Source organism: Mastigoproctus giganteus, chromosome 7 (assembly GCF_048544385.1).
Source record: "Mastigoproctus giganteus isolate SK-2022 chromosome 7, ASM4854438v1, whole genome shotgun sequence".
Taxonomy (NCBI): Eukaryota; Metazoa; Arthropoda; class Arachnida; order Uropygi; family Thelyphonidae; genus Mastigoproctus; species Mastigoproctus giganteus.
Genome location: NC_143581.1, coordinates 181,966,605 through 181,990,107, shown reverse-complemented (window position 1 = coordinate 181,990,107; position 23,503 = coordinate 181,966,605). Strand labels below are relative to the sequence as shown.

Below are 23,503 nucleotides of genomic sequence, written 5' to 3'. Positions count from 1 at the left end.
CCAAGTATATAATATCAAAGTTATTCCCTGCATCCAGTTCTTTTGTGACTGCATCATAGTATCCAATCAAGTTGGTCAGGCAAGACTTCCCCTTAACAAAACCATGCTGTGTCTGAGCTATAACTGAAGTCTTGTCTAAATGATCCTGCAGTGCTTCTTTAACCAGTGCCTCCATTAATTTTCCTGGAACAGAAGTTAAGCTCACAGGTCTATAATTACTTGTGTCAGCCTTTGATCCTCCTTTGTGAATTGGGGTCACATTTGCACTTTTCCAGTCTATGGGTACCTCCCCTGAGTCCAAGGAAGCTCTCATAATTATGGCTAAGGGTTTGCTTAATTCCTTTGCTGCCTCCTTTAATATAACTGGATAGATCCCATCCACCCCGGGTGCCTTTCTTGTGTTTATCTTCAACAGTTTCTCCTCCACTTTACTCCCAGTTATTTCAAGATTCTGTAGCTTACTGCCAGAGTTGAATACACCTCTGGCATTCCCCTCGCTGAATAACTCCTCATGTGTGAATGTCGATGCAAAATATTCATTTAGTTTGTTAGCTACCTGAGCAGGATCATCAACACTTGACCCATCAATATCAAGTGGACCAATCTGATTCATCCCCTTCCTTCTAGAGTTTACATAAGTAAAGAACTCTTTGCTGTTTTTCTTTGCATCCCTTGCCAAGGATTTCTCGTAATCTGCCTTCGCCTGCCTAACCTCCTTTGTAACTTGGTTGCATATCAATTTGTATCTATCATAGGCTTCTGTGTCATGTGTTAATTTGTATGTATCCCATGCATTTTTCTTCTCTGCCATATGCCTCATTAGTTCATCTGACATCCATTTTGGCCTAAACCTTGAACAATATTTCTTAGTTGGTATGTAAAGCCTAGTAGCTTCTAAGATAAGTTCTTTGAATGCTTCCCATTTTGAATTTGCTGTTGGTAACATCATCAGTTGGTCCCACTGTATAGAATTTAAATACTGTCTCAGTCCATCGTAGTCGCCTTTACGGAAGCAATAACCCTTCCCTTTACCCCTAATGGTAGTTACCTCTTTGAGTAAATCCCACTTCAGCACACTGTGATCACTGCCACCTAGTGGTTCATTTATCTGCAGATTCTTAATGCATGAAGAATCACTGCTGATAATCAAATCAAGAGTATTACTCCCTCTAGTTGCCTCCCGAACATGCTGATGTAGCATTAGCATTAGTAGAGGCATATGATGCAAGAAAGCAAGCTTATTCAGCATCAGCCAAAAAAAAAAAAAAAAAAACCCACTCCCATTTCACCCATCTGTTCGTTCGAAATACCTGTCCAGTTGAGCTTTAAATTTGTTTAGGCTATCAACTTCTACAACAAGTGATGGAAGTCGGTTCCACCAACCAACCACCCGCTGGCCAAAGGCAAATTTCCGCACATCTATCCGACATCCGTCCTTCCTCAATTTGAATTTATGCCCTCTGAGGTGATTATTCTGAGCAAGATGAAGAATCCCATTGGCATTGAGCATGCTCAAACCATTCAAAGCCTTATACAACTCTATCAGATCACCTCGCCGGTGCCTAGTCTCCAGACTCTGTAATTTGCAAAACTTAAGCTTTTCTTCGTAAGAGCAACCCTTTGTTCCATTCACTAATCTTGTTGCCCTTCTCTGTACCCGTTCCAGCAGTCTACATCCTTCTTGAAATGAGGCCTCCAGGCCTGTATACAGTACTCAAGATGTGGCCTAACCATTGCCTTATACAAGGGAATAATCACCTCCTTATCCCTGCTAGAAAAATTCCTGTATATCATTGACAAGACACCATGAGCTACTCTTGCAGCTCGTCTGCACTGCTCAGAGAACTTCATATCTGCCTGCACAATTACCCCCAGGTCCTTTTCATTCTCCACCACTGTCAGTGTAGTACCGCAGAGTTGATACGTTGCTCTGGGGTTACTGTTTCCCATATGTAGTATTTTACATTTGTCAATGTTAAACTTCATTTGCCACCTCTCAGCCCATCTGTTCAACCTTTCCAGATCCTGTTGCAGCAGCATAGCGTCAGTAGTGTCCTTAACGACCCTGCCAACCTTTGTATCATCTGCAAACTTGGACATTAAACTTGATATCCCATCATCAATATCATTCATAAACACCGAAAACAACAACGGACCCAACACTGAACCTTGAGGAACTCCACTAATAACATTAGTCCACGTTGAGCAGTGTCCATTGATTACCACTCTCTGTCTTCTGCCACTCAACCAACCCCTTATCCATAGCAGCAATTTGCCTCCAATGCCACACTGCTCCAATTTGTGCAGCAGTCTTCCATGTGCAACAGTATCAAAAGCCTTTCTAAGATCCAAATATATAATATCAAAGTTATTCCCTGCATCCAGTTCTTTTGTGACTACATCATAGTATCCAATCAAATTGGTCAGGCAAGACCTGCCCTTAACAAAACCATGCTGCGTCTGAGCTATAACTGAATTCTTGTCTAGATGATCCTGCAGTGCTTCTTTAACCAGTGCCTCCATTAATTTACCTGGAACAGAAGTTAAACTAACAGGTCTATAATTACTTGTGTCAGCCTTTGATCCTCCTTTGTGAATTGGGGTTACATTTGCACATCTCCAGTCTATGGGTACCTCCCCTGAGTCCCATAGACTGGAGATGTGCAAATGTAACTCCAATTCACAAAGGAGGATCAAAGGCTGACACAAGTAATTATAGATGTAGAAAACAATCATCCAATAAATCCACAAAAGCCCTGCTAGTGTGTGAGTAACCAGCCCCCAAATTCCAGTCAATATCTGGGAAATTAAAATCTCCCATTATAAGACACCCTGATTTACTGGCCCACTCTATTTCTCTGTACAGTTCCTTATTATACTCATCAGAGTCATTAGGCCTATAGCACACTCCTACTCTCAATTTTGATCTCCCAATGTTTATGTCACACCAAACTGACTCGACACTGCACTGTCCAGCGATGTCGACTGGCTTCACTTCCTTGGTTTTTATGTTTCTTAACTAATAGCATAACACCTCCCCCCTTCCTATCCTGTCTATCCTTTCTGTAGACGTTGTACTCCCCAAATTGCAGTTCCGCATCCCTTATATCTGTGTGACACCACGTCTCTGATATCCCAACAATATCTGCCTTCGATGTTTTGAGCAATACCTCAAATTCATCAAATTTATTTACTAAACTCCTAGCATTGGTGTACACGCAAGTATACCTGCACCTGTTTCTATTCTTAGCTACCCTAACACAACCCATGTGTTTACTTGTACTGCAATGGCTCGCAGCAGTCTCTGAAATACCATGCATCTTGTTTTTCAGGCTTCTGCTCATTCTAATAGAAGCAGTGCAAGAATCTCTTTCACCTCTGCCAGTGGCTACTGTCAATCTATTGGTCTTTGTCTCCCCCCAAGCTAGCAGTTTTCCGACCCACCTAACACTGCCTCGATAGCATCAGCAAATATTCTTGCACCCTTTCTATTTAAGTGTATCCCATCCCTGTAGAAGCAATCTCTCCTGTTAACAAGTACAGTCCAGGCTGAAAAAAATTCTACCCCTTGAGCCTTGCACAATCTTTCCAGGGCCGAATTGATCGACAAGGCTCTCATCATATACTCCCTCCTATCGTGTCTGGGCAGAATTGCAGACACTTTCAAATTCAACCCCAATTCTCGGCTTTTGTTCAACAGTGACCTGTACTTGTTAAGTAATTCTGCCGGTCTCCTACTCTTAATATTATTAGTGCCAACGTGTACAACTATATCACTTTTTGTGATACATATAGGATGTAATACTGCCATATATAAATGTTAGCCTTAACCACTTTGTCTAGATGAATCTAACCTTACTCTCATGTAAATTTACATGCTTTTATTTTGTCTTTTTAAGGTAATATTAAAAATTACATATGTGATGTCATATACAAGAGTAACACTGAAAATACTTGAAATGCACAATTTTATGAACTTTATGTATAATCTGAATATATTTTATATGCGTATACATACATACAAAAATGTCTCTTAGTTTGTTGAAAGGTGCAGAAGAACTACGATTCAAGAAGAGACTAAAGCCAGAATATGGAGGTGGATTTAAAGAATTTGTATTTGATGAGCAGGATTGTTTTGAAAATGTTAATGAAAAGGATGGATTTATAAATACTGAGGAAAGGCAGAGTATCATATTAAATATGCTCTATAGCCTACGAGCAATAGAAGGTGACGAGCTGCTTCATGTTAAATTTCTAGAAGGACAGCCAATTAGTATGTTTTTTTATATATATTACTTTCTCTTAAAAAATTATTATAGATTTTACTTTCATAACTGTCAACTATTTAATGGCATTATCCAGATTTTATGCAAATGGATTCAAATATTAATATGCTTTATTTATTATTATTTTTTTTACACTTTATGTATATATACACTGTCCAGTCAAAAAATACGACCACCTATCTAATAATGGGTATATCCCTTCTTGTTGCCAGTATCATCACCACACCGAGGCAGGGATTCTGTAAGGCCTGTGAACGTTGCAGGAGGTATAGTGTACATGTTGCCAGGATTGCATCCTGTAGATCTTCAGTAGTCCATGGTGAAGAATCCAAACTGTGGATTTGTTGATCCATGTAATCCCACAGTTGTTTAGTGTGTCTCATATTTGACGAATTTGATGGCCAAGATAACACTTGGAAGTTATTTTCGTGTTTGGAAAACCACTCTTGAACAACTGGAAGTGGCAGGACATTATCCTGCTGGAACAGACGGAGACCGTGAAGGAGTGTACCTGATCAGCCATAATTAGGGTTACAAAACCGAGATCCCAGAATCCCAGTAATTTTTTTCCGGTATTCAAATACTGGTATTGATACAAAAATACCAGTTTCTCGGTACTAATTTAAAAAAATAATTGTTTATGATTTAATTATATGAAGGTGATTTTATAACCATTAACCAAAAATGATAAATATTTACAAAAGTATACTGCAGCAGGATTTGGCAAATAAATCGTCATGCAATTAGATTCCAAAGTTCATTAGAACAGTTTATTGTCCATGCTTGAAAGCTTTTTGAGTTGAGATATTGCATTCACTCCAAAATTTTATCCAGTTCTGCCTTGAATCTATTTAAGCTATCAATTACTACAATGGCAGATGGAAGTTTGTTCCAGCAATCAACCACTCGTTCATTAAAGGCAAATTTCTGCACATCTATTCTGCAACTGTTTTTCTTCAAGTTTGGATTTATGGCCCCTCAGGTGCATAATCTGAGCAGGAGGAAGAATCCCATTAGCATTGATCTTGCTCCTCAAACCATTCAAGGCTTTACACCTCAATCAGATCACTTCACAGATGCCTAGTTTTCAGTGCTACAATTTGCAGAACTTTTAAGCCTTTGTTGGTAAGAGCACCTCTTTGTTTCTCTAACCAGTCTTGTTGTCTTTCTTTGTACTCGTTCTAGCATCTTTATATCCTTCCTAAAATAAGACCTCCAGACCTGTATGCACTACTCAAGGTTTAGCCTGACCATTGCCTTATACAAGTGGATAATCACCTCCTTATCCCTGCACGCAAAATTCCCGTCTTTCATTGAAAAGACCCCATGACCTACAATGGCAGCCTGTTCAGAAAACTTGATATCTGACTGCACAATTACCCCCAGGTCTCTTTCATTCTCCACTACTCTGAGTGTTAACACCACCCAGTTGGTACATTTCTCTGGGGTTACTGCTACCCATATGCAGTACTTTGTATTTGTCAATGTTAAACTTCGGTTGCCACCTCTCAGCTCATCTACTCAACTTTTCCAGATCCTGTTGCAGCAGCATACCGTTGTTACTAGTAGTAGTATTAGTAGTAGTGGCATGTGATGCAAGAAAGAAAGTGTATGAGCTTATGCAGGATCAGCCAAAAAAAAAAAAAATCACACCATTCCCTCCAAATGCCTGTCCAGTTCCTCCTTATATTTATTTAACCTATCAACTTCCACAACGACAGATGGAAGTTTGTTCCAGCAATTAACCACCTGCTGGCTAAAGGCAAATTTCTGCACATCTATTCTACATCTGTCTTTTCTTAATTTGAATTTATGCCCCCTTAGGTTCATAATCTAAACAAGTAGAAGGATCCCATCAGAATTCAGCGTGCTCAATCCATTCAAGGCCTTACACACCTCAATCACATCACCGCACAGGTGCCTAGGCTCCAGATACTCAATTTGCAGAACTTAAGCCTCTCTTGGTAAGAGGATCCCTTCATTCCTCTCACCAATCTTGTTGCCCTTCTCTGTACACGCTCAAGCAAATCTACATCCTTTCTAAAATGAGGCCTCCAGACCTGTACGCAGTACTTAAGGCGTGGCCTGACCATTGCCTTATACAGAGGGACAATCACCTCCTTTTCCCTGTTAGCAAAATTCCTATATATCATTGACAAAACCCCATGCCTTGTCCTGGCAGCCTGTCTGCATTGCTTAGAAAACTACATATTTGACTGCACAATTACTCCCAGGTCTTTTTCATTTTCTACCACCTTAACTGTAGTACCACATAGTTGGTACGTTTCTCTGGGGTTACTTCTACCCATATACAGTACTTTGCATTTGTCAAGGTTAAACTTCAGTTGCCACTTCTTAGCCCATCGTCCCAAATTATCTAGATCCTGTTGCAGTAGCACACTGCCATTACTGTCATTAACAACACTGCCAACCTTTGTATCATCTGCAAACTTCGATACTAAGCCTGATATACCTTCATCAATATCATTGATAAATATACAAAACAGAGGACCCAACACCGAACCCTGTGGGATTCTACTAATAACATTAGTCCACGAAGAGCAGCAATCATTAATTACTACCCTCTGTCTTCTCCCACTCACCATCCTTTTATCCATTGTAGCAACTTACCCTTAATACCATTCTGCTCGAATTTGTACAATAGTCTTCCATGCGCAACAGTGTCAAAAGCTTTCCTGAAATCCAAATATATAATATCAAAACAAACCCATGCTGTGTCTGAATTATTGCTGCAGTCTTGTCTAGATGATCCTGCAATGCATCTTTAACCAGTAACTCCATTATTTTACCCGGAACAGAAGTTAAACTAACTGGTCTGTAATTTCTCCTGCCCCCTCGATCCCCCTTTGTGAATTTGGGATACATTTGCACATCTCCAGGCCGTGGGGACCTCCCCTGAGTCCAAGGATGCTCTCATAATAATGGCTAAGGGTTTGCTTAGTTGCTTTGCCACCTCCTTTAATATAACTGGATAGATCTCATCCACCCCAGGTGCCTTTCTTTCAACAATTTCTCCTCCACTTTGCTCTCAGTTATTACAAAATCATTAAGCGCCCTGCTACAATTTGATAACCTTCTGCCATTTTCAAACCTTAACTCCTCATGTGTGAATGTAGATGCAAAATACTCATTCAGTTTGTTTGCTATCTGAGCAGGATCATCAACAGTCGAACCATCGATATCAAGTGGACCAATCAGATTCATCCGCTTCCTTTTAGAGTTTATATAAGTAAAGAAATCCTTGCTGTTTTTCTTAGCATCTTTTGCCAAAGATTTCTCGTAATCTGCCTTCGTCTGCCTAACCTCCTTTGTGACTTGATTACAGACTAGCTTATATCTGCCATAGGCTTCTGAGTCGCTTGATAATTTATGTGCATCCCATGCATTTTTCTTCTCTGCAATGTCTCATTAGTTCATCTGATATCTATTTAGGCCTAAACCGTGAACATTATTTCTTAGTTTATATAAAAAGCGTAAAAGCTTCCAAGATTAATTTCTTGAATATTTCCCATTTAGAATTTGCTGTTGGTCCCACTGTATAGAATTAAAAAATTGTCTGAGGCCACCATTGTCACCTTTACAAAAAAAAAAAATTCTCCCCTTTACCTCTAATGGTAGTTACATCTTTTAGTAAATTTTACATCAGTACACTGTAATCACTGCTACCTGATGTTTCTTTTATCTTCAGATTCTTAATGCATGAATAATTATTACTGATAATCATTTCAAGAGTATTTCTTCCCCTGGTTGTCTTTTGAACATGCTGCTTGTAGAAATTAATTATCCAATAAATCCACAAAAGTCTTGCTAGTGAATGAGTGACCAACTCAAGTTGCAGTCAGTATCTGGAGAGTTAAAATCCCCCATTACAACACATTCTGATTTACTGGCCCACTCTGTTTCTCCATGTAGTTGTTCCTTGTGCTGACCAGAGTCATTAGGTCTATAACACACTTCTACCCTCATTTTTGCTTTCCCAGTGTTTATTTCAAACCAAACTGACTCAACATTGCACTGGCCACCCATGTCAACTGGATGCACTGCCTTAGATTTTATGTGTTTCCTAACTTACAGCATAATCCCTTCTCCCTTCCTATCCTGTCTATCCTTTCTGTAAGTGCTTGCTGGCACTCCCTTTAAATCTACATATTATTTATTTGGACATGATAAGTAAACAAAAAAAGGGCTTGTCTATTACCCAACTAGACATTACTTCAGACCTGGCTTATAATCTCAAAAATGAGAAAACAAGGATTTGGACTTGCTTGGTAGAAGTTTGACAACAACGCCGGAATAGTAGTGAGTATGGAGAGGTAACAAGAAAATTCATTCTGAAGGTTGAATTTGTGAATTCGAAAACTGTTAAGCTGTGGTTTTCTCCCAGTGTGAATGCTTCATATTTACTGGCAGGACATGGTCACTCAGGTCAAAACTGTTTGAGAGGGGAGTTTGAGCCAGATCCTTGGTGTACATGTGGAGAAGCAGATGCTTCACTTCATGTTTTATTTCACTGTCGTATCTTCTCTTATGCAAGGCAGATACTGATGAGAAAAATTCCTGAATTGTTACACAGTAATGTTCACCTGCTTGTGGGTGGTCCAGGAAATTTTGGAGCCTTCCAAGATTTTGCGATTAAAGTTTTTCTCAAAAGACTTGAAATAAGATCCCAATATAAGGTAAGTGGATAATTGTTCCTTTTCCTTGAGTTTGGGTTACATTTGTTGCATTGAGAATTTACTCCTTTATTATCCAGCATTTTTATCTACAGTAAACTTAAAAATTTAGAAGAACTTAACTTCTAGAAACAATTACAGATTAATATTTTGTTTGTTGAAAAGTTGGTTATAGACCAGTGATAGTTTGATGGTGCAATCCTGAAGTCAAAAAAAGGGGTAGTACATAAATATGAACACTATTAATTTAATTCAGTTTCCATTCGGCTGGATGAATCTTCAACATTGTAGATATACATATCTGGCTAAGCTGGTTCTGCTAGATATGTAACTCTATAGTTTCACCTCAGAGGTGAATGATTGAATATTCACTTATAACTGGCTTTTAGCAGAATGTGCGGTAAGGCTTCTTTGTGTGATATAAAATTTTGAATAGCCTAAAAATCTGACACAATGGTATGTGATATTTGTAAAATTTGAAAATATTGAGGAAATACTGTTGAGGTTACTGTCGCCTTCAAGTTACAGGTGATTAGAGTCAAACTTGTGTTGAAAGGTGATATAAACTGTTGAGATAATCAGAAGAGCACATATGGAGAGCATGTTTGTGTGAATTCACATGTCTCCTACACTGCTAGAAACAGGGTTCCCGAAGTATGTAAAAGTAAAAATTTTGCAGTCTAAATCTGCCATAGTTCTATACAATGTACAAATATAGATCCTAAGATTGGAATAGAAGAAATAATGGCGCCTCCATAGCCAGGTGGGAAGGAGCAACAGTGCGTAGCACATGCTTCTTGATTAGACCGGGGTTCGAGCCTGTCACCACCAAATACGGAGGATGTGGAAAGGTCAGGGAATGACCACCGCATATTCCCGGAGCAATATGGCCTTAGTTGCTAATGCTCCTAAAAACTAAAGAACAAACAAACAAACAGAAGAAATAATTTGAGTCGATCTACTCTGTGCTAGAGGTGGAAGGAATATCTGATGTGATATTGTAAATACATTAAGAGTAATGAGTAACTCGAGGAGGAAACTTTGTATATAAGTTTATATTGTATGTTCGTGCTTTAAGTTTTTTTTTTTTTTTTTTTGAAGTGTTGGATTTCCTTTGACAAAATGTTAGGAATTTTTGAATTATTTTAGTCCGTACAGAGTATTGTACTGGTGTGAGTCCTCTGGTGCAAAATTTTTTATTTTTAAATTTTTATTTATTTATTTTTTGCTAGTACCCAGGACTGGGCACCCTGGGTACAGGATTTTGCTAGCATCCACAGGTATAGCACTAACTCCTATTGATTTGGGATTTTGTGCATCGCACACAAACAGTGGAAGAAGGCCCGTAGTTATGATAGTGTGGTATTGAGGACTGTGCAACCTGATTATGGGGTTAATGCATCCACTACCTACAGTGGATGCAATAAAATACAGGAATCAGGTCCTGCTTCACGTACCAAAGGGCACTGGGCAGCAGTTGTCCAGGTGATGGCTGCTCCCTGGTGGCAAAGTGACTTGACACTCACAACACATACTACACAACATTCACTAACACTACATATAAATTAATTAACCACACGCCTGGCTCTGTTTTGCAGAGTTTCTGTATTTCATCACAATGACACTAGGTGGAGAAGGACGTTAGTCTGGGAGCCACCATAGACAGGTTACACACACATACATAAATTCATGTCCTTTCGTATGCATTGTACTCCCCAAATTCAAATTCTACCTTCCTTATATCTGTGTAACGCCATGTGTCTAATCATGATTCCCAGGACATGCAGTCCCTAGTATATTTTCAATTTTATTTCAGTTATTGTAATAAATGTTAGTATTCTCCTTTTAAAGTGCCAACTCTTTTTATCGTGTTTGATTAGACTTTGCTGTTTAAGTAGTGTTTGTTGTTTAATTTCTAATTTTATACTGACTTTTGATTTTTCCAATATGCAAAGGGTGTTAGTGTATAACACTGTAAGTAATCTGAAAGATAAAAATCTGGGGATTAGGGTCATAGATGTTCAGTTATGAACATACACCAATGAGCCAAAACACCAACTTGTTTTCGTCCCACAGTGCATTCAGGAGCCATCACTTCCCCAGGTAAACGACGCACACGTACCTGGCCGTCCACATGATGCAACAGGAAATGTGATTCATCGAACCATACGACCTTCTTAAAATCACTCAAGGTCCAGTTTTGATGCTTGCATGCCCATCGTTGGTGCTGTTGCCGGTGAACTATGGTTAGCATGGGCACTCGGAGCAGTCTGTGGCCACACAGCCCCATTTTCAGCAGGGTTTGATGTACTGTGTGTGTGTTGTGACACATTGCTCCTTTCACCAGCATTCCAATTACCGGCGAGTTGCACCACAGTCACCCTTCTGTTGCCGCTCACCTTGGGCATTGATCAGCCATAGTCATTCACCTCGCCGGCGGTTCGTGGGTTCCCCCTCCTCGGACCACTTTCGGTAGGTACTAACCATGGCTGACCATGAGTACTCCACTAGCCATGCCATTTCGGATATGCTCCGAAGCAGTTGTCTGGCCATTACAATTTGTCAAACTCGCTTAAGTCTGCTGCCTTTGCCACTTGAAGAACAATAGTAACACTGATTAACGGAGCTCAGTATCAGGTGTTTTTTATACCATGTCTGGACCCACGTAAGTGCCATAGTTCACCTGCAGTTGCTTCAATTTGCACAAAGACTTGCTGGTCATAATGTTTTGGCTCATCGGTGTATGTACCCCCACCTGGGAAAATAATGTGCTGCCTTTGTCATAAACAAAATGCTGTTGGTTAGTGATTTGAAGCCAACATATAACAGCAAGAACTTTTAGACAGGTGGAGGTAACCAGTGCCACTACTGTAGCAGTTAGGATCAAATTCCATCATATTGTAAATGAGAAATTATTACTTACAATTGAGGTTGCATGAATTTTGAATTACTTTGCACTACTGTATTTCTTTAATGACTCCACTAGTGTAATAAGCTAAGTCGATGTTTTTGAACTCAGTACACATCACTGCATGTTGTGAAAAGAGACAATTGTACTAGTTTAACTGAGAAATGAAAATTTAATATTATCTACATACTGGCTTTTCAGAGCCTGGTTTGGTCCCATCATTATATGGATGAATTTTTAGACTCAAATACATTTTTTGAAATCAGTGTTTATTTTAATGTTATGTGGTTATCGAAGTATAATTAATAATAAATTAAATTAATATTAACTGAGGGGCTTCACCCCTGCTTGCTGCACTCGCTTCTTTTGATAAAATAAAATACAGAACCTTTCAACTCTGTGTGTGTTCCTCACCTCTGAATACATTAATACGTTACTATATCTATAATATCGGTGTAGATACACCATAGACAACTCTTAAAGAAAAACTATGATCGTAGTGTGAAAAGCATCATTTCATTTGTATCTCATATTGTGCTCATCCTTCACAATGAGTTACCATGTATTGCACTACCTCGAATAAGTAACACTTCACTAATAGAGAAGACTATTGTCACTTATTCTTGGTGGACACCACCACCCAGATGGCACCATTTCAAAGCTAGTTGGCTTTTCATCGGTAGGTGCCTTTCACACTATGATTGTCGTTTTTCTTTAAGAGTTGTCTATGGTGTATCTACACTGATATTCTATAAATATAGAATCTTAAACTCTTAAAATATTATGCCTTGTTGCATTTAGTTTATTTAAGTAAATATGTTACATATGGAAATCAAGAATGGTACCACATGGTCATGTTACATAAATATAGCGCATGACCAGGCTTAAACAGATGTTTGTTTTACCACAGTAAAGCAAGTTTCTGTTACGTATTTTAGTATTTATTATGTATTACCACGTAACCTGCATCTCTCTTCTCCTATTGGCTGAATAAATATCATTAGGAGGAAAATTATTTTAATGTATAGAAAGATATTATATGGTTATCAAAGTACAAATATTAAAATATATTTATATTTTAATATTTTGTGTGCATCCTGTTACTGTTAACATTTTAAGTCTATTTAGCATGTTTTCATTTAAAATTTTCAGACATTTTAAATTTCTTTTAGATTTTCTATTAAAGAAAGTTAAATTGTTTAATTTTTCTCTACTGCCCACAAATATTCTGTATTGGATTTATATTTGGATTGTTTCTTGGTCAAGAAAGTTTTTTAACTCCCATTTGGAAACTTTTTTTTTGCCTTTATGGCATGGGGTTCCATCATGCATTAAAAAAAAAAAAAAAAAAAAAACTTCCTTTCAGAGAACTAATGCTTAAATTTGGGCATTGCCCTTGTTTCATATACTTTTATATTTTGAGCCTGGCTCCTGATACCGTGTACAATGTAGAGTCTGCCAAGACTGTTTATTGACATAACACTCCAGAGCACAATTGAAGTTGCATGTTTCATTGCATGCGAAGATGGGGGAAACCCCTGGTGCCGTCAGACAACTAAGACACTTTGCATGCGAGACCATTCTGGTTTAAAGGTCTTCTGAGGTCTTCCATGCATATACAATCTGGTTTATGTAGTGATTACAAATGTTGGAACATAATAGAATGTAAAATTAAATGAAATTGTGCAAGTTATGAGCTTACATTTTACTGTCAGTTTATAGTAAAATGATTTGTTGTATGCTGACTTTGGAAACTAACACTCGAGATCATATAATCATGGTGTATATTGATATATATTTTAGTCCAATCCTTGACAGTTATATTATTATGCTTCTCAGCTCACGAAAGTCACTTTCTGCCTATGTTATTTTAACCTTTTTCCTTAGTGTACAAGCTTTCAAGCTAGTAGCCAGAAGATTTCTTACACTTATTGCTATAACTTCAAATCTGTATGGTATTAATTGGTTTTTTGTGAATGTTGCCTTATAAATTTATAAACTTCATCTCAAGCTCTGTTGTTAATCCTTTTTTTGTCATTTTCCCACTCCAGGCGGCTTTAGTTTTCTTTTGCTGTTATGAACATGTTGATATGGCTAATGCATTTTTTTGGAAATTTTTTCTTTAGTTAATATATCTATACAGTTTTAATGCACAAGTGCAATTTTGTGTGTAGGCATGTCTTTACTTTTCCAGTAGTACTTCTAACACAGGGGCTCACGTCTGGTGAGTATGGGCTTGGCACACCCAGGGTCCTGAGCTGGATATCATCATTCTTCTCTTTCTTGGTGATTCTCTCTCTCTCTCTCTCTCTCTCTCTCTCTCTCTCTCTCTCTCTCTCTTTGACTGGTGCAGCATAAGCCTCAGGCTTCCTTGCACCATATGGCTAATAAAAATAATAATAACACTAGAAATAAATTACTCTTTGTACATAAACAGTTTTATGCAAAAACTGATTAAAAGTTAATAGATTAATAAAAATATAATATTGAAATATTAAAAGTGAAATATAAGCTGAAATTTTAGCAAACAAACATGTGAGTAGTTGTCATATTTCACACACAACACATACCAAACTATAAAAATGTAGTTTGTGTTACTAACTTCATAAAATATTTTGTAAAATGTTGCCATTGAAAAAAATGGAATGCTACATAATTGGTCACCTAAACTAATTAAAACCTGTGTTTTTTTAAAACACTAAAAAAAATAAATGAGTGCTGATTCAAGTGTATTTTTTATTTTCCCATATGCATTACTGTATATGTAAAAGTAGAACCATTAGCTAGATACTGACATGAACATCATTCAGGCATTTTATTACATTATTTTATTACATGTAGGCTAGAGAATGGGAAGTCTTTGTTACAGTTTGTACTTCAGTTTTAGTTTGAATTATCTATTTTACTAGTGTTAGAATTTTTTTCTGGCTGTATTTTTATTGGTATCATTAATCTCCTTAGCACTGTTATCTCCTGATTGTACTTTGTATAGTAGTGGGACTTCTATTCCCCTATTCTTGTGGTGTTGTAGGGAAAGGGATGTCCCTGTCACCCAGCAAAATCTAGGGAGAGCCTTTTCTATTGAGAGCCATGGAGTGGCAACTAACATCATCCCTCTGTTTCTTTGATGTTATTTTTTATGTTTGTGCAGTCAAGACTCATAAAACATCCTAGAAATGCCACATTGCAGAACATGACAACTAATAAGTGGCATATTAGTAGTGGAAAATGATGCAAGGAAGCAAACTTATATAGCATCAGCTAAAAAAAAACATAAAACAGCATAACAGAAAAATGTAGTTTCTGCCTACAGCATCCACAAGGCATGAACACAGATGTAACTTTCTTGAAGCCTGATGAATTCAAACAAATAGCATCAAAAACTGGCAGACCGGCAGAATTACTTAACAAGTACAAGACAATGCTAAAAAAAAGCCATGAGTTAGGGCTGTGTCCAAGCTATAACTGAAGTCTTGTCTAGATGATCCTGCAGTGCTTCTTTAACCAGTGCCTCCATTAATTTTCCTGGAACAGAAGTTAAACTCAAAGGTCTATAATTACTTGTGTCAGCCTTTTATCCTCCTTTGTGAATTGGGGTCACATTTGCACATCTCCAGTCTATGGGTACCTCCCCTGAGTCCAAGGAAGCTCTCATAATTATGGCTAAGGATTTACTTACTTCCTTAGCTGCCTCCTTTAATATAACTGGATAAATCCCATCCACGCCAGGTGCCTCTCTTGTGTTTATCTTCAACAATTTCTCCTCCACTTTACTCTCAGTTATTACAAGATTATCTAGCTTACTGCCAGAGTTGAATACACCTCTGGCATTCCCCTCCCTGAATAACTCCTCATGTGTGAATGTCGATGCAAAATATTCATTTAGTTTTTTAGCTACCTGAGCAGGATCATCAACAGTTGAACCATCGATATCAAGTGGACCAATCTGATTCATCCCTTTCCTTCTGGAGTTTACATTAGTAAAGAACTCTTTGCTGTTTTTCTTTGCATCCTTTGCCAAAGATTTCTCGTAATCTGCCTTCGCCTGCCTAACCTCCTTTGTAACTTGGTTACAGAGGACTTGTATCTACCATAGGCTTCTGTGTCACGTGTTAATTTATATGTATCCCTTGCATTTTTCTTCTCTGCCATATGTCTCATTAGTTCATCTGACCTCCATTTAGGCCTAAACCTTGAACAATATTTCTTAGTTGGTATGTAAAGTCTTTATATAGTTGGTATGTAAAGTAGCTTCCAAGATAAGTTCTTTGAATGCTTTCCATTTTGAATTTGCTGTTGGTAACATCATCAGTTGGTCCCACTGTGTAGAATTTAAATACTGTCTCAGACCATCATGGTTGCCTTTACGAAAACAAAAACCCTTCCCTTTACCCCTGATGGTAGTTACCTCTGAGTAAATCCCACTTCAGCACACTGTGATCACTGCCACCTAGTGGTTTATCTGCAGATTCTTAATGCATGAAGAATCACTACTGACAATCAAATCAAGAGTATTTCTCCCTCTAGTTGCCTCCCGAACATGCTGATGTAGAAAACAATCATCCAATAAATCCACAAAAGCGTTGCTAGTGTGTGAATGACCAACCCACAAATTCCAGTCAATATCTGGGAAATTAAAATCCCCCATTATAAGACTCTCTGATTTACTGGCCCACTCTATTTCCCTGTACAGTTTCTTATTATACTCATCAGTCATTATCCCTATAGCACACTCCTACTCTCAATTTTCATCTCCCAATGCTTATGTCACACCAAACTGACTCGACACTGCAGTGCACTGTCCAGCGATGTTGACTGGCTTCACTTCCTTGGATTTTGTGTGTTTCTTAACTAATAGCATAACCCCTCTTCCCTTCCTATCCTGTCTATCCTTTCTGTACACATTGTACTCCCCAAATTCCAGTTCTGCATTCCTTATATCTGTGTGACATCACGTCTCTGATATCCCAACAATATCTTTTTTTTTTTTTTTTTTTTTTTTTTTTATTTTGTAGTTGTTGGCGCATTGGCTTCTGTGGCCTCCCAAGGTTTTTGATCCAAGCCCGAGGCAGGATTTGAACCCGCGACCTTTGGGTTGCCAGGCAACAATATCTGCCTTTTGATGTTTTGAGCAATACCTCAAATTGATCAAATTTATTTACCAAACTCCTAGCATTGGTGTACACGTAAGTATACATGCACCTGTTCCTATTCTTAGCTACCCTAACACAACCCATGTGTTTACTTGTACCGCAATGACTCCCAGCAGTCTCTGAAATATCCTGCATCTTGTTTTCCAGGCTGCTGCTCATTCCAATAGAAGCAGTGCAAGAATCACTTTCACCTCTGCCAGTGGCTACTGTTAATCTATTAGTCCTTGTATCCCCCCCCCCCTCCCAAGCTAGCAGTTTTGCAATCCACCTAACACTGCCTTGATAGCATCAGCAAATATTCTTGCGCCCATCACCATCAAATACGGAGGATGCAGAAAGGTCAGGGAATGACCACCGCATATCCCGGAGCAATATGGCCTTAGTTGCTAATGCTCCTAAAAACCAAATAAACAAACAAACAAACAGCAAATATTCTTGCACCCTTTCTATTTAAGGGTATCCCATCCCTGTAGAAACAGTCCCTCCTGTTAACAAGTACAGTCCAGGCTGAAAAAAATTTTACCCCTTGAGCCTTGCACAATCTTTCCAGGGCCGAATTGATCGACAAGGCTCTCATCATATACTCCCTCCTATCGTGTCTGAGCAGAATTGCAAATTCAACCCTAATTCATGGTTTTTTTCAACAGTGACCTGTACTGTGCCAACGTGTACAACTATATCAATTTTGTGCCCTTAAAAGACGATATCCGCTTTACAACGTATAAAGCCTTGAATGGTTTGAGCATGCTCAATGCTGATGGGATTCTTACTCTTGCTCAGAATAATCGCCTGAGAGGGCATAAATTCAAATTGAGGAAAGATGGTTGTAGGATAGATGTGCGGTTGCCTTTAGCCAGCGGTTGGTTGATTGCTGGAACAAACTTCCATCTATCGTTGTAGAAGTTCATAGCTTAAATTAATTCAAGGTAGAACTTGACAAACATTTGGAGTGAGTTGATGGACGAAATAAGGATTTTTTTTTTTTTTTTTTTGCTGATGCTATATAAGCTTGCTTTCTTGCATCATGTGCCAATGCTAACGCTAAACAGCAATAAAGGCAGGATGGTAATCTGCAGCCTGTAGCTCTCACTTTTCAAGAATATTTCAAGCAGACAAGACCTTCTATTTGCAACAGAGGAGAAGATTAATAGAAAAATGCATCTGATAGCTTATTTAAGCAGAAAGTTGACTACAACAGAGAGGTCTTATTTAACTAGAGAGAGAGAGAGACTTGCAATTATTTATTAATTGAGAAGATATTTTAGACATTTGTTGAAAAGACAAAAGGTATTTGTTCATAGTGTGAAGAATCAGTAAACCTAAAATATTTCTAGAATAGCAGGATTTCTGTATTGATATAAAATATGTTCCTAGGAAAAGAACTCTGTATTTGACCACTTGTCTGAAAACTGCAATGGAGAATCTGGTGACTCTGACATAAAAATAATAGAGGATTGGGAGCAAAGATCGATAAAAAAGAAGTAAAAAAAACTGGAGGGATCTGATTCAAGTTAACAGATTCCAACTTTCTTTTGACTTGTTTATCAATCTCTGCTGTGTGCATTCCTTCATTATTTTTGCATCCAAGTTACCCGTTCTTCATTGTAGTTTCTGGATAAGTGCATGTTACCACAGCAACTGCGGTGAACATGAGAGATAAGGTATTAAACTCGAGCATATTTTTATACAGGAATACTTTTGCAGAAATGGATCACCCTGTGACTGATCCAGAGGAGTTGCTCACTGATTCGGATATGAATGTCACCAACATTCTAGATGTGATTTCAAACTCCTGACTGTTTTAATAGAGAAATGATTGAGTCACAGAAAAGGACTCTTCATGTTTTTTACGTGGCGCCAACTATTCCCCTAGTTTAAAAAAATATAGCTATGTTTAAAAAAAATATTTTGTGAGAGATTAAAAATATTGATTGCATTAGCTTTTTTTATTTAAATATTGTTAATAGTAGTTTAATGGACAAATCTTCCTTTCATATAGTTTGCTGTGACATTAATTTGTTTTAAATTCAATCAAATTAAAGTCTTTGTTTTGTATGTTAGAAGTTTAGTTGGTTGTATTATTAATTTGTGTTGTCAATTTTTTTTAATATAACTGTACTTGTTAACAGGAGAGATTGCTTCTACAGGGATGGGATACACTTAAATAGAAAGGGTGCAAGAATATTTGCTGATGCTATCGAGGCAGTGTTAGGTGGGTTGGAAAACTGCTAGCTTGGGGGGAGACAAAGACCAATAGATTGACAGTAGCCACTGGCAGAGGTGAAAGAGATTCTTGCACTGCTTCTATTAGAATGAGCAGAAGCCTGAAAAACAAGATGCATGGTATTTCAGAGACTGCTGGGAGCCATTGCGGTACAAGTAAACACATGGGTTGTGTTAGGGTAGCTAAGAATAGAAACAGGTGCAGGTATACTTGCGTGTACACCAATGCTAGGAGTTTAGTAAATAAATTTGATGAATTTGAGGTATTGCTCAAAACATCGAAGGCAGATATTGTTGGGATATCAGAGACGTGGTGTCACACAGATATAAGGGATGCAGAACTGCAATTTGGGGAGTACAACGTCTACAGAAAGGATAGACAGGATAGGAAGGGAGGAGGGGTTATGTTATTATTTAAGAAACACATAAAAACCAAGGAAGTGAAGCCAGTCGACATCGCTGGACAGTGCAGTGTCGAGTCAGTTTGGTGTGACATAAACATTGGGAGATCAAAATTGAGAGTAGGAGTGTGCTATAGGCCTAATGACTCTGATGAGTATAATAAGGAACTGTACGGGGAAATAGAGTGGGCCAGTAAATCAGAGTGTCTTATAATGGGAGATTTTAATTTCCCAGATATTGACTGGAATTTGGGGGCTGGTTACTCACACACTAGCAGGACTTTTGTGGACTTATTGGATGATTGTTTTCTACATCAGCATGTTCGGGAGGCAACTAGAGGGAGTAATACTCTTGATTTGATTATCAGCAGTGATTTTTCATGCATTAAGAATCTGCAAATAAATGAACCACTAGGTGGCAGTGATCACAGTGTGCTGAAGTGGGATTTACTCAAAGAGGTAACTACCATTAGGGGTAAAGGGAAGGGTTATTGCTTCCGTAAAGGCGACTACGATGGACTGAGACAGTATTTAAATTCTATACAGTGGGACCAACTGATGATGTTACCAACAGCAAATTCAAAATGGGAAGCATTCAAAGAACTTATCTTGGAAGCTACTAGGCTTTACATACCAACTAAGAAATATTGTTCAAGGTTTAGGCCAAAATGGATGTCAGATGAACTAATGAGGCATATGGCAGAGAAGAAAAATGCATGGGATACATACAAATTAACACATGACACAGAAGCCTATGATAGATACAAGTTGATATGCAACCAAGTTACAAAGGAGGTTAGGCAGGCGAAGGCAGATTACGAGAAATCCTTGGCAAGGGATGCAAAGAAAAACAGCAAAGAGTTCTTTACTTATGTAAACTCTAGAAGGAAGGGGATAAATCAGATTGGTCCACTTGATATTGATGGGTCAAGTGTTGATGATCCTGCTCAGGTAGCTAACAAACTAAATGAATATTTTGCATCGACATTCACACATGAGGAGTTATTCAGCGAGGGGAATGCCAGAGGTGTATTCAACTCTAGCAGTAAGCTACAGAATCTTGAAATAACTGGGAGTAAAGTGGAGGAGAAACTGTTGAAGATAAACACAAGAAAGGCACCCGGGGTGGATGGGATCTATCCAGTTATATTAAAGGAGGCAGCAAAGGAAGTAAGCAAACTCTTAGCCATAATTATGAGAGCTTCCTTGGACTCAGGGGAGGTACCCATAAACTGGAAATGTGCAAATGTGACCCCAATTCACAAAGGAGGATCAAAGGCTGACACAAGTAATTATAGACCTGTGAGCTTAACTTCTGTTCCAGGAAAATTAATGGAGGCACTGGTTAAAGAAGCACTGCAGGATCATTTAGACAAGACTTCAGTTATAGCTCAGACACAGCATGGTTTTGTTAAGGGGAAGTCTTGCCTGACCAACTTGATTGGATACTATGATGCAGTCACAAAAGAACTGGATGCAGGGAATAACTTTGATATTATATACTTGGATCTTAGAAAGGCTTTTGATACTGTTGCACATGGAAGACTGCTACACAAATTGGAGCAGTGTGACATTGGAGGCAAATTGCTGCTATGGATAAAGGAGTGGTTGAGGGGGAGAAGATAGAGAGTGGTAATCAATGGACACTGCTCATCGTGGACTGATGTTATTAGTGGAGTCCCTCAGGGCTCAGTGTTGGGTCCATTATTGTTTTCTGTATTTATAAATGATATTGATGATGGTATATCGGGCTTAAAGTCCAAGTTTGCAGACGATACAAAGGTTGGCAGGGTTGTCAAGGACACTACTGACACTATGCTGCTGCAACAGGATCTGGAAAGGTTGAGCAGATGGGCTGAGAGGTGGCAAATGAAGTTTAACATTGATAAATGTAAAGTACTACACATGGGAAACAGCAACCCCAGAGCAACGTATCAACTCTGTGGTACTACACTGACAGTGGTAGAGAATGAAAGGGACTTGGGGGTGGTTGTGCAGGCAGATATGAAGTTCTCTGAGCAGTGCAGACGGGCTGCAAGAGTAGCTCATGGAGTATTGTCAATGATATACAGGAATTTTTCCAGCAGGGATAAGGAGGTGATTATTCCATTGTATAAGGTGATGGTCAGGCCACACCTAGAGTACTGTATACAGGTCTGGAGACCTAATTTCAAGAAGGATGTAGAGCTGCTGGAACGAGTACAGAGAAGGGCAACAAGATTAGTGAATGGAACAAAGGGGTGCTCTTACGAAGAAAGGCTTAAGTTTTGCAAATTACAGTGTCTGGAGACTAGGCACCAGCGAGGTGATCTGATAGAGGTGTATAAAGCCTTGAATGGTTTAAGCATGCTCAATGCTGATGGGATTCTTCCTCTAGCTCAGAAAAATCACCTGAGAGGGCATAAATTCAAATTGAGGAAAGACAGATGTAGGATAGACGTGCGGAAATTTGCCTTTAGCCAGCGGGTGGTTGGTTGGTGGAACAGACTTCCATCCCTTGTGGTGGAGGTTGATAGCCTAAATAAGTTTAAGGCTCAGCTGGACAGGTATTTTGAACGAACAGAGGGGTGAAGTGGAAGTGGGTTTTTTTTTTTTTTTGGCTGATGCTGCATAAGCTTGCTTTCTTTCATCAAATGCCTCTACTAATGCTAATGCTAATAACAGGGGATGTATGTAGAGAATTAGTTAATTTTTACATTTATCTGTTGAAGCTATCAGTATATTATTTCAGATGGCATGTTATTGAATTGTGTATACATTTCCAGCATAAAACTGTTATAATTTCAGTAGAACTCTTTGTGATAAACAGATTATTTGAAAGTGTAACAGTTAATGCATAATAGGTATGCTCAATGAAATTTTTGAACAGTTGGTAATCAAAAATTAATAATGTTAGAATACTGTGAAAGTAGTTACCTCATTTATTGAAGATTAAAAATAGATGGTGTCCACCAGTGGTAGCTTGTGCCTAGTTTGAAGGTTTTCAGCAGGGAAACCTATGTTCAGTGGTATTTCCATGCAGGAATTTTGGCACATAATGACATCCATACTTGATGAACTCAGAATGGATAGGATCACAGTGATACAGCTTGGTTGCAGTATGTTTGTAAGTTGGTAGCTCAGCGATGTTTTGTTAATCATTGTTTTCTTTTGCTTTTGTATGAATGTGACAAATACAGAATTATGAGATATAGTTTAGTTTTAAATGTAAAAACAGTAACTGTAGTAATAATTATAGGTAATGATTTTTGAAACTAGGTATCAAAATGCGAGTTGTGACCACTGCTTTTTCATGTTATAAGCTACTGTTATTGATGTTCACATTAAAAATAGAATAGGAACTAGACTCACTTGTTGCTATAATATAACTGCTTTTTTAAATGTGTTTAATTCAATTTGTAGCTAGTCAGAATTCATTGATATGTGTAGATTATTTTGAAAAAAGATAGACTTATTTTATACAAACAAAGGTATATGCAGACACTATATACATTGGACCTTGATTATCTGAGGTGAATGGGACTGAGACTATCTCAGATAATGGAAATCTTGGATAAAAGAACTCAACATTTTGGCCTTTTGAATTGAGGTTTGCAGTTTATTTATTACTTGAAGTAGTTGCAATATTTATGTACAGAGTAATTTTCCAAAGTTTAAAATGTATAGTATGTGTAGTATACACTAAATTTGTAATTTTACTCAGTTACAACATTTAATAAAGCTGTTTTAAATAAATCGGTTGATATCCGTTTCTAATAAGTTATTTTTTATATTTTTTCATTATTTCTTTAAAATTAAAATGGAAATTCTTCCGAGTATTATACTTCCCATAATGTTT

At 38.1% G+C, this 23,503-nt stretch overlaps 1 protein-coding gene across 5 annotated transcripts in view; it reads left to right on the top strand.

The window, feature by feature from the left end:
• LOC150083375 (anoctamin-8-like) overlaps positions 1–23,503 on the top strand; it is a 423,636-nt gene that overhangs the window by 81,809 nt on the left and 318,324 nt on the right. For 4 of the 5 annotated variants that reach the window (XM_090377999.1, XM_090377998.1, XM_090378001.1 and 1 more), the window contains one exon: positions 4,038–4,273. In XM_090377999.1, coding sequence (XP_090234125.1) covers positions 4,038–4,273 — 236 coding nt within the window. The remainder of the gene's footprint in view (positions 1–4,037; positions 4,274–23,503) is intronic. The other variant, XM_090378002.1, reaches the window with a different exon arrangement.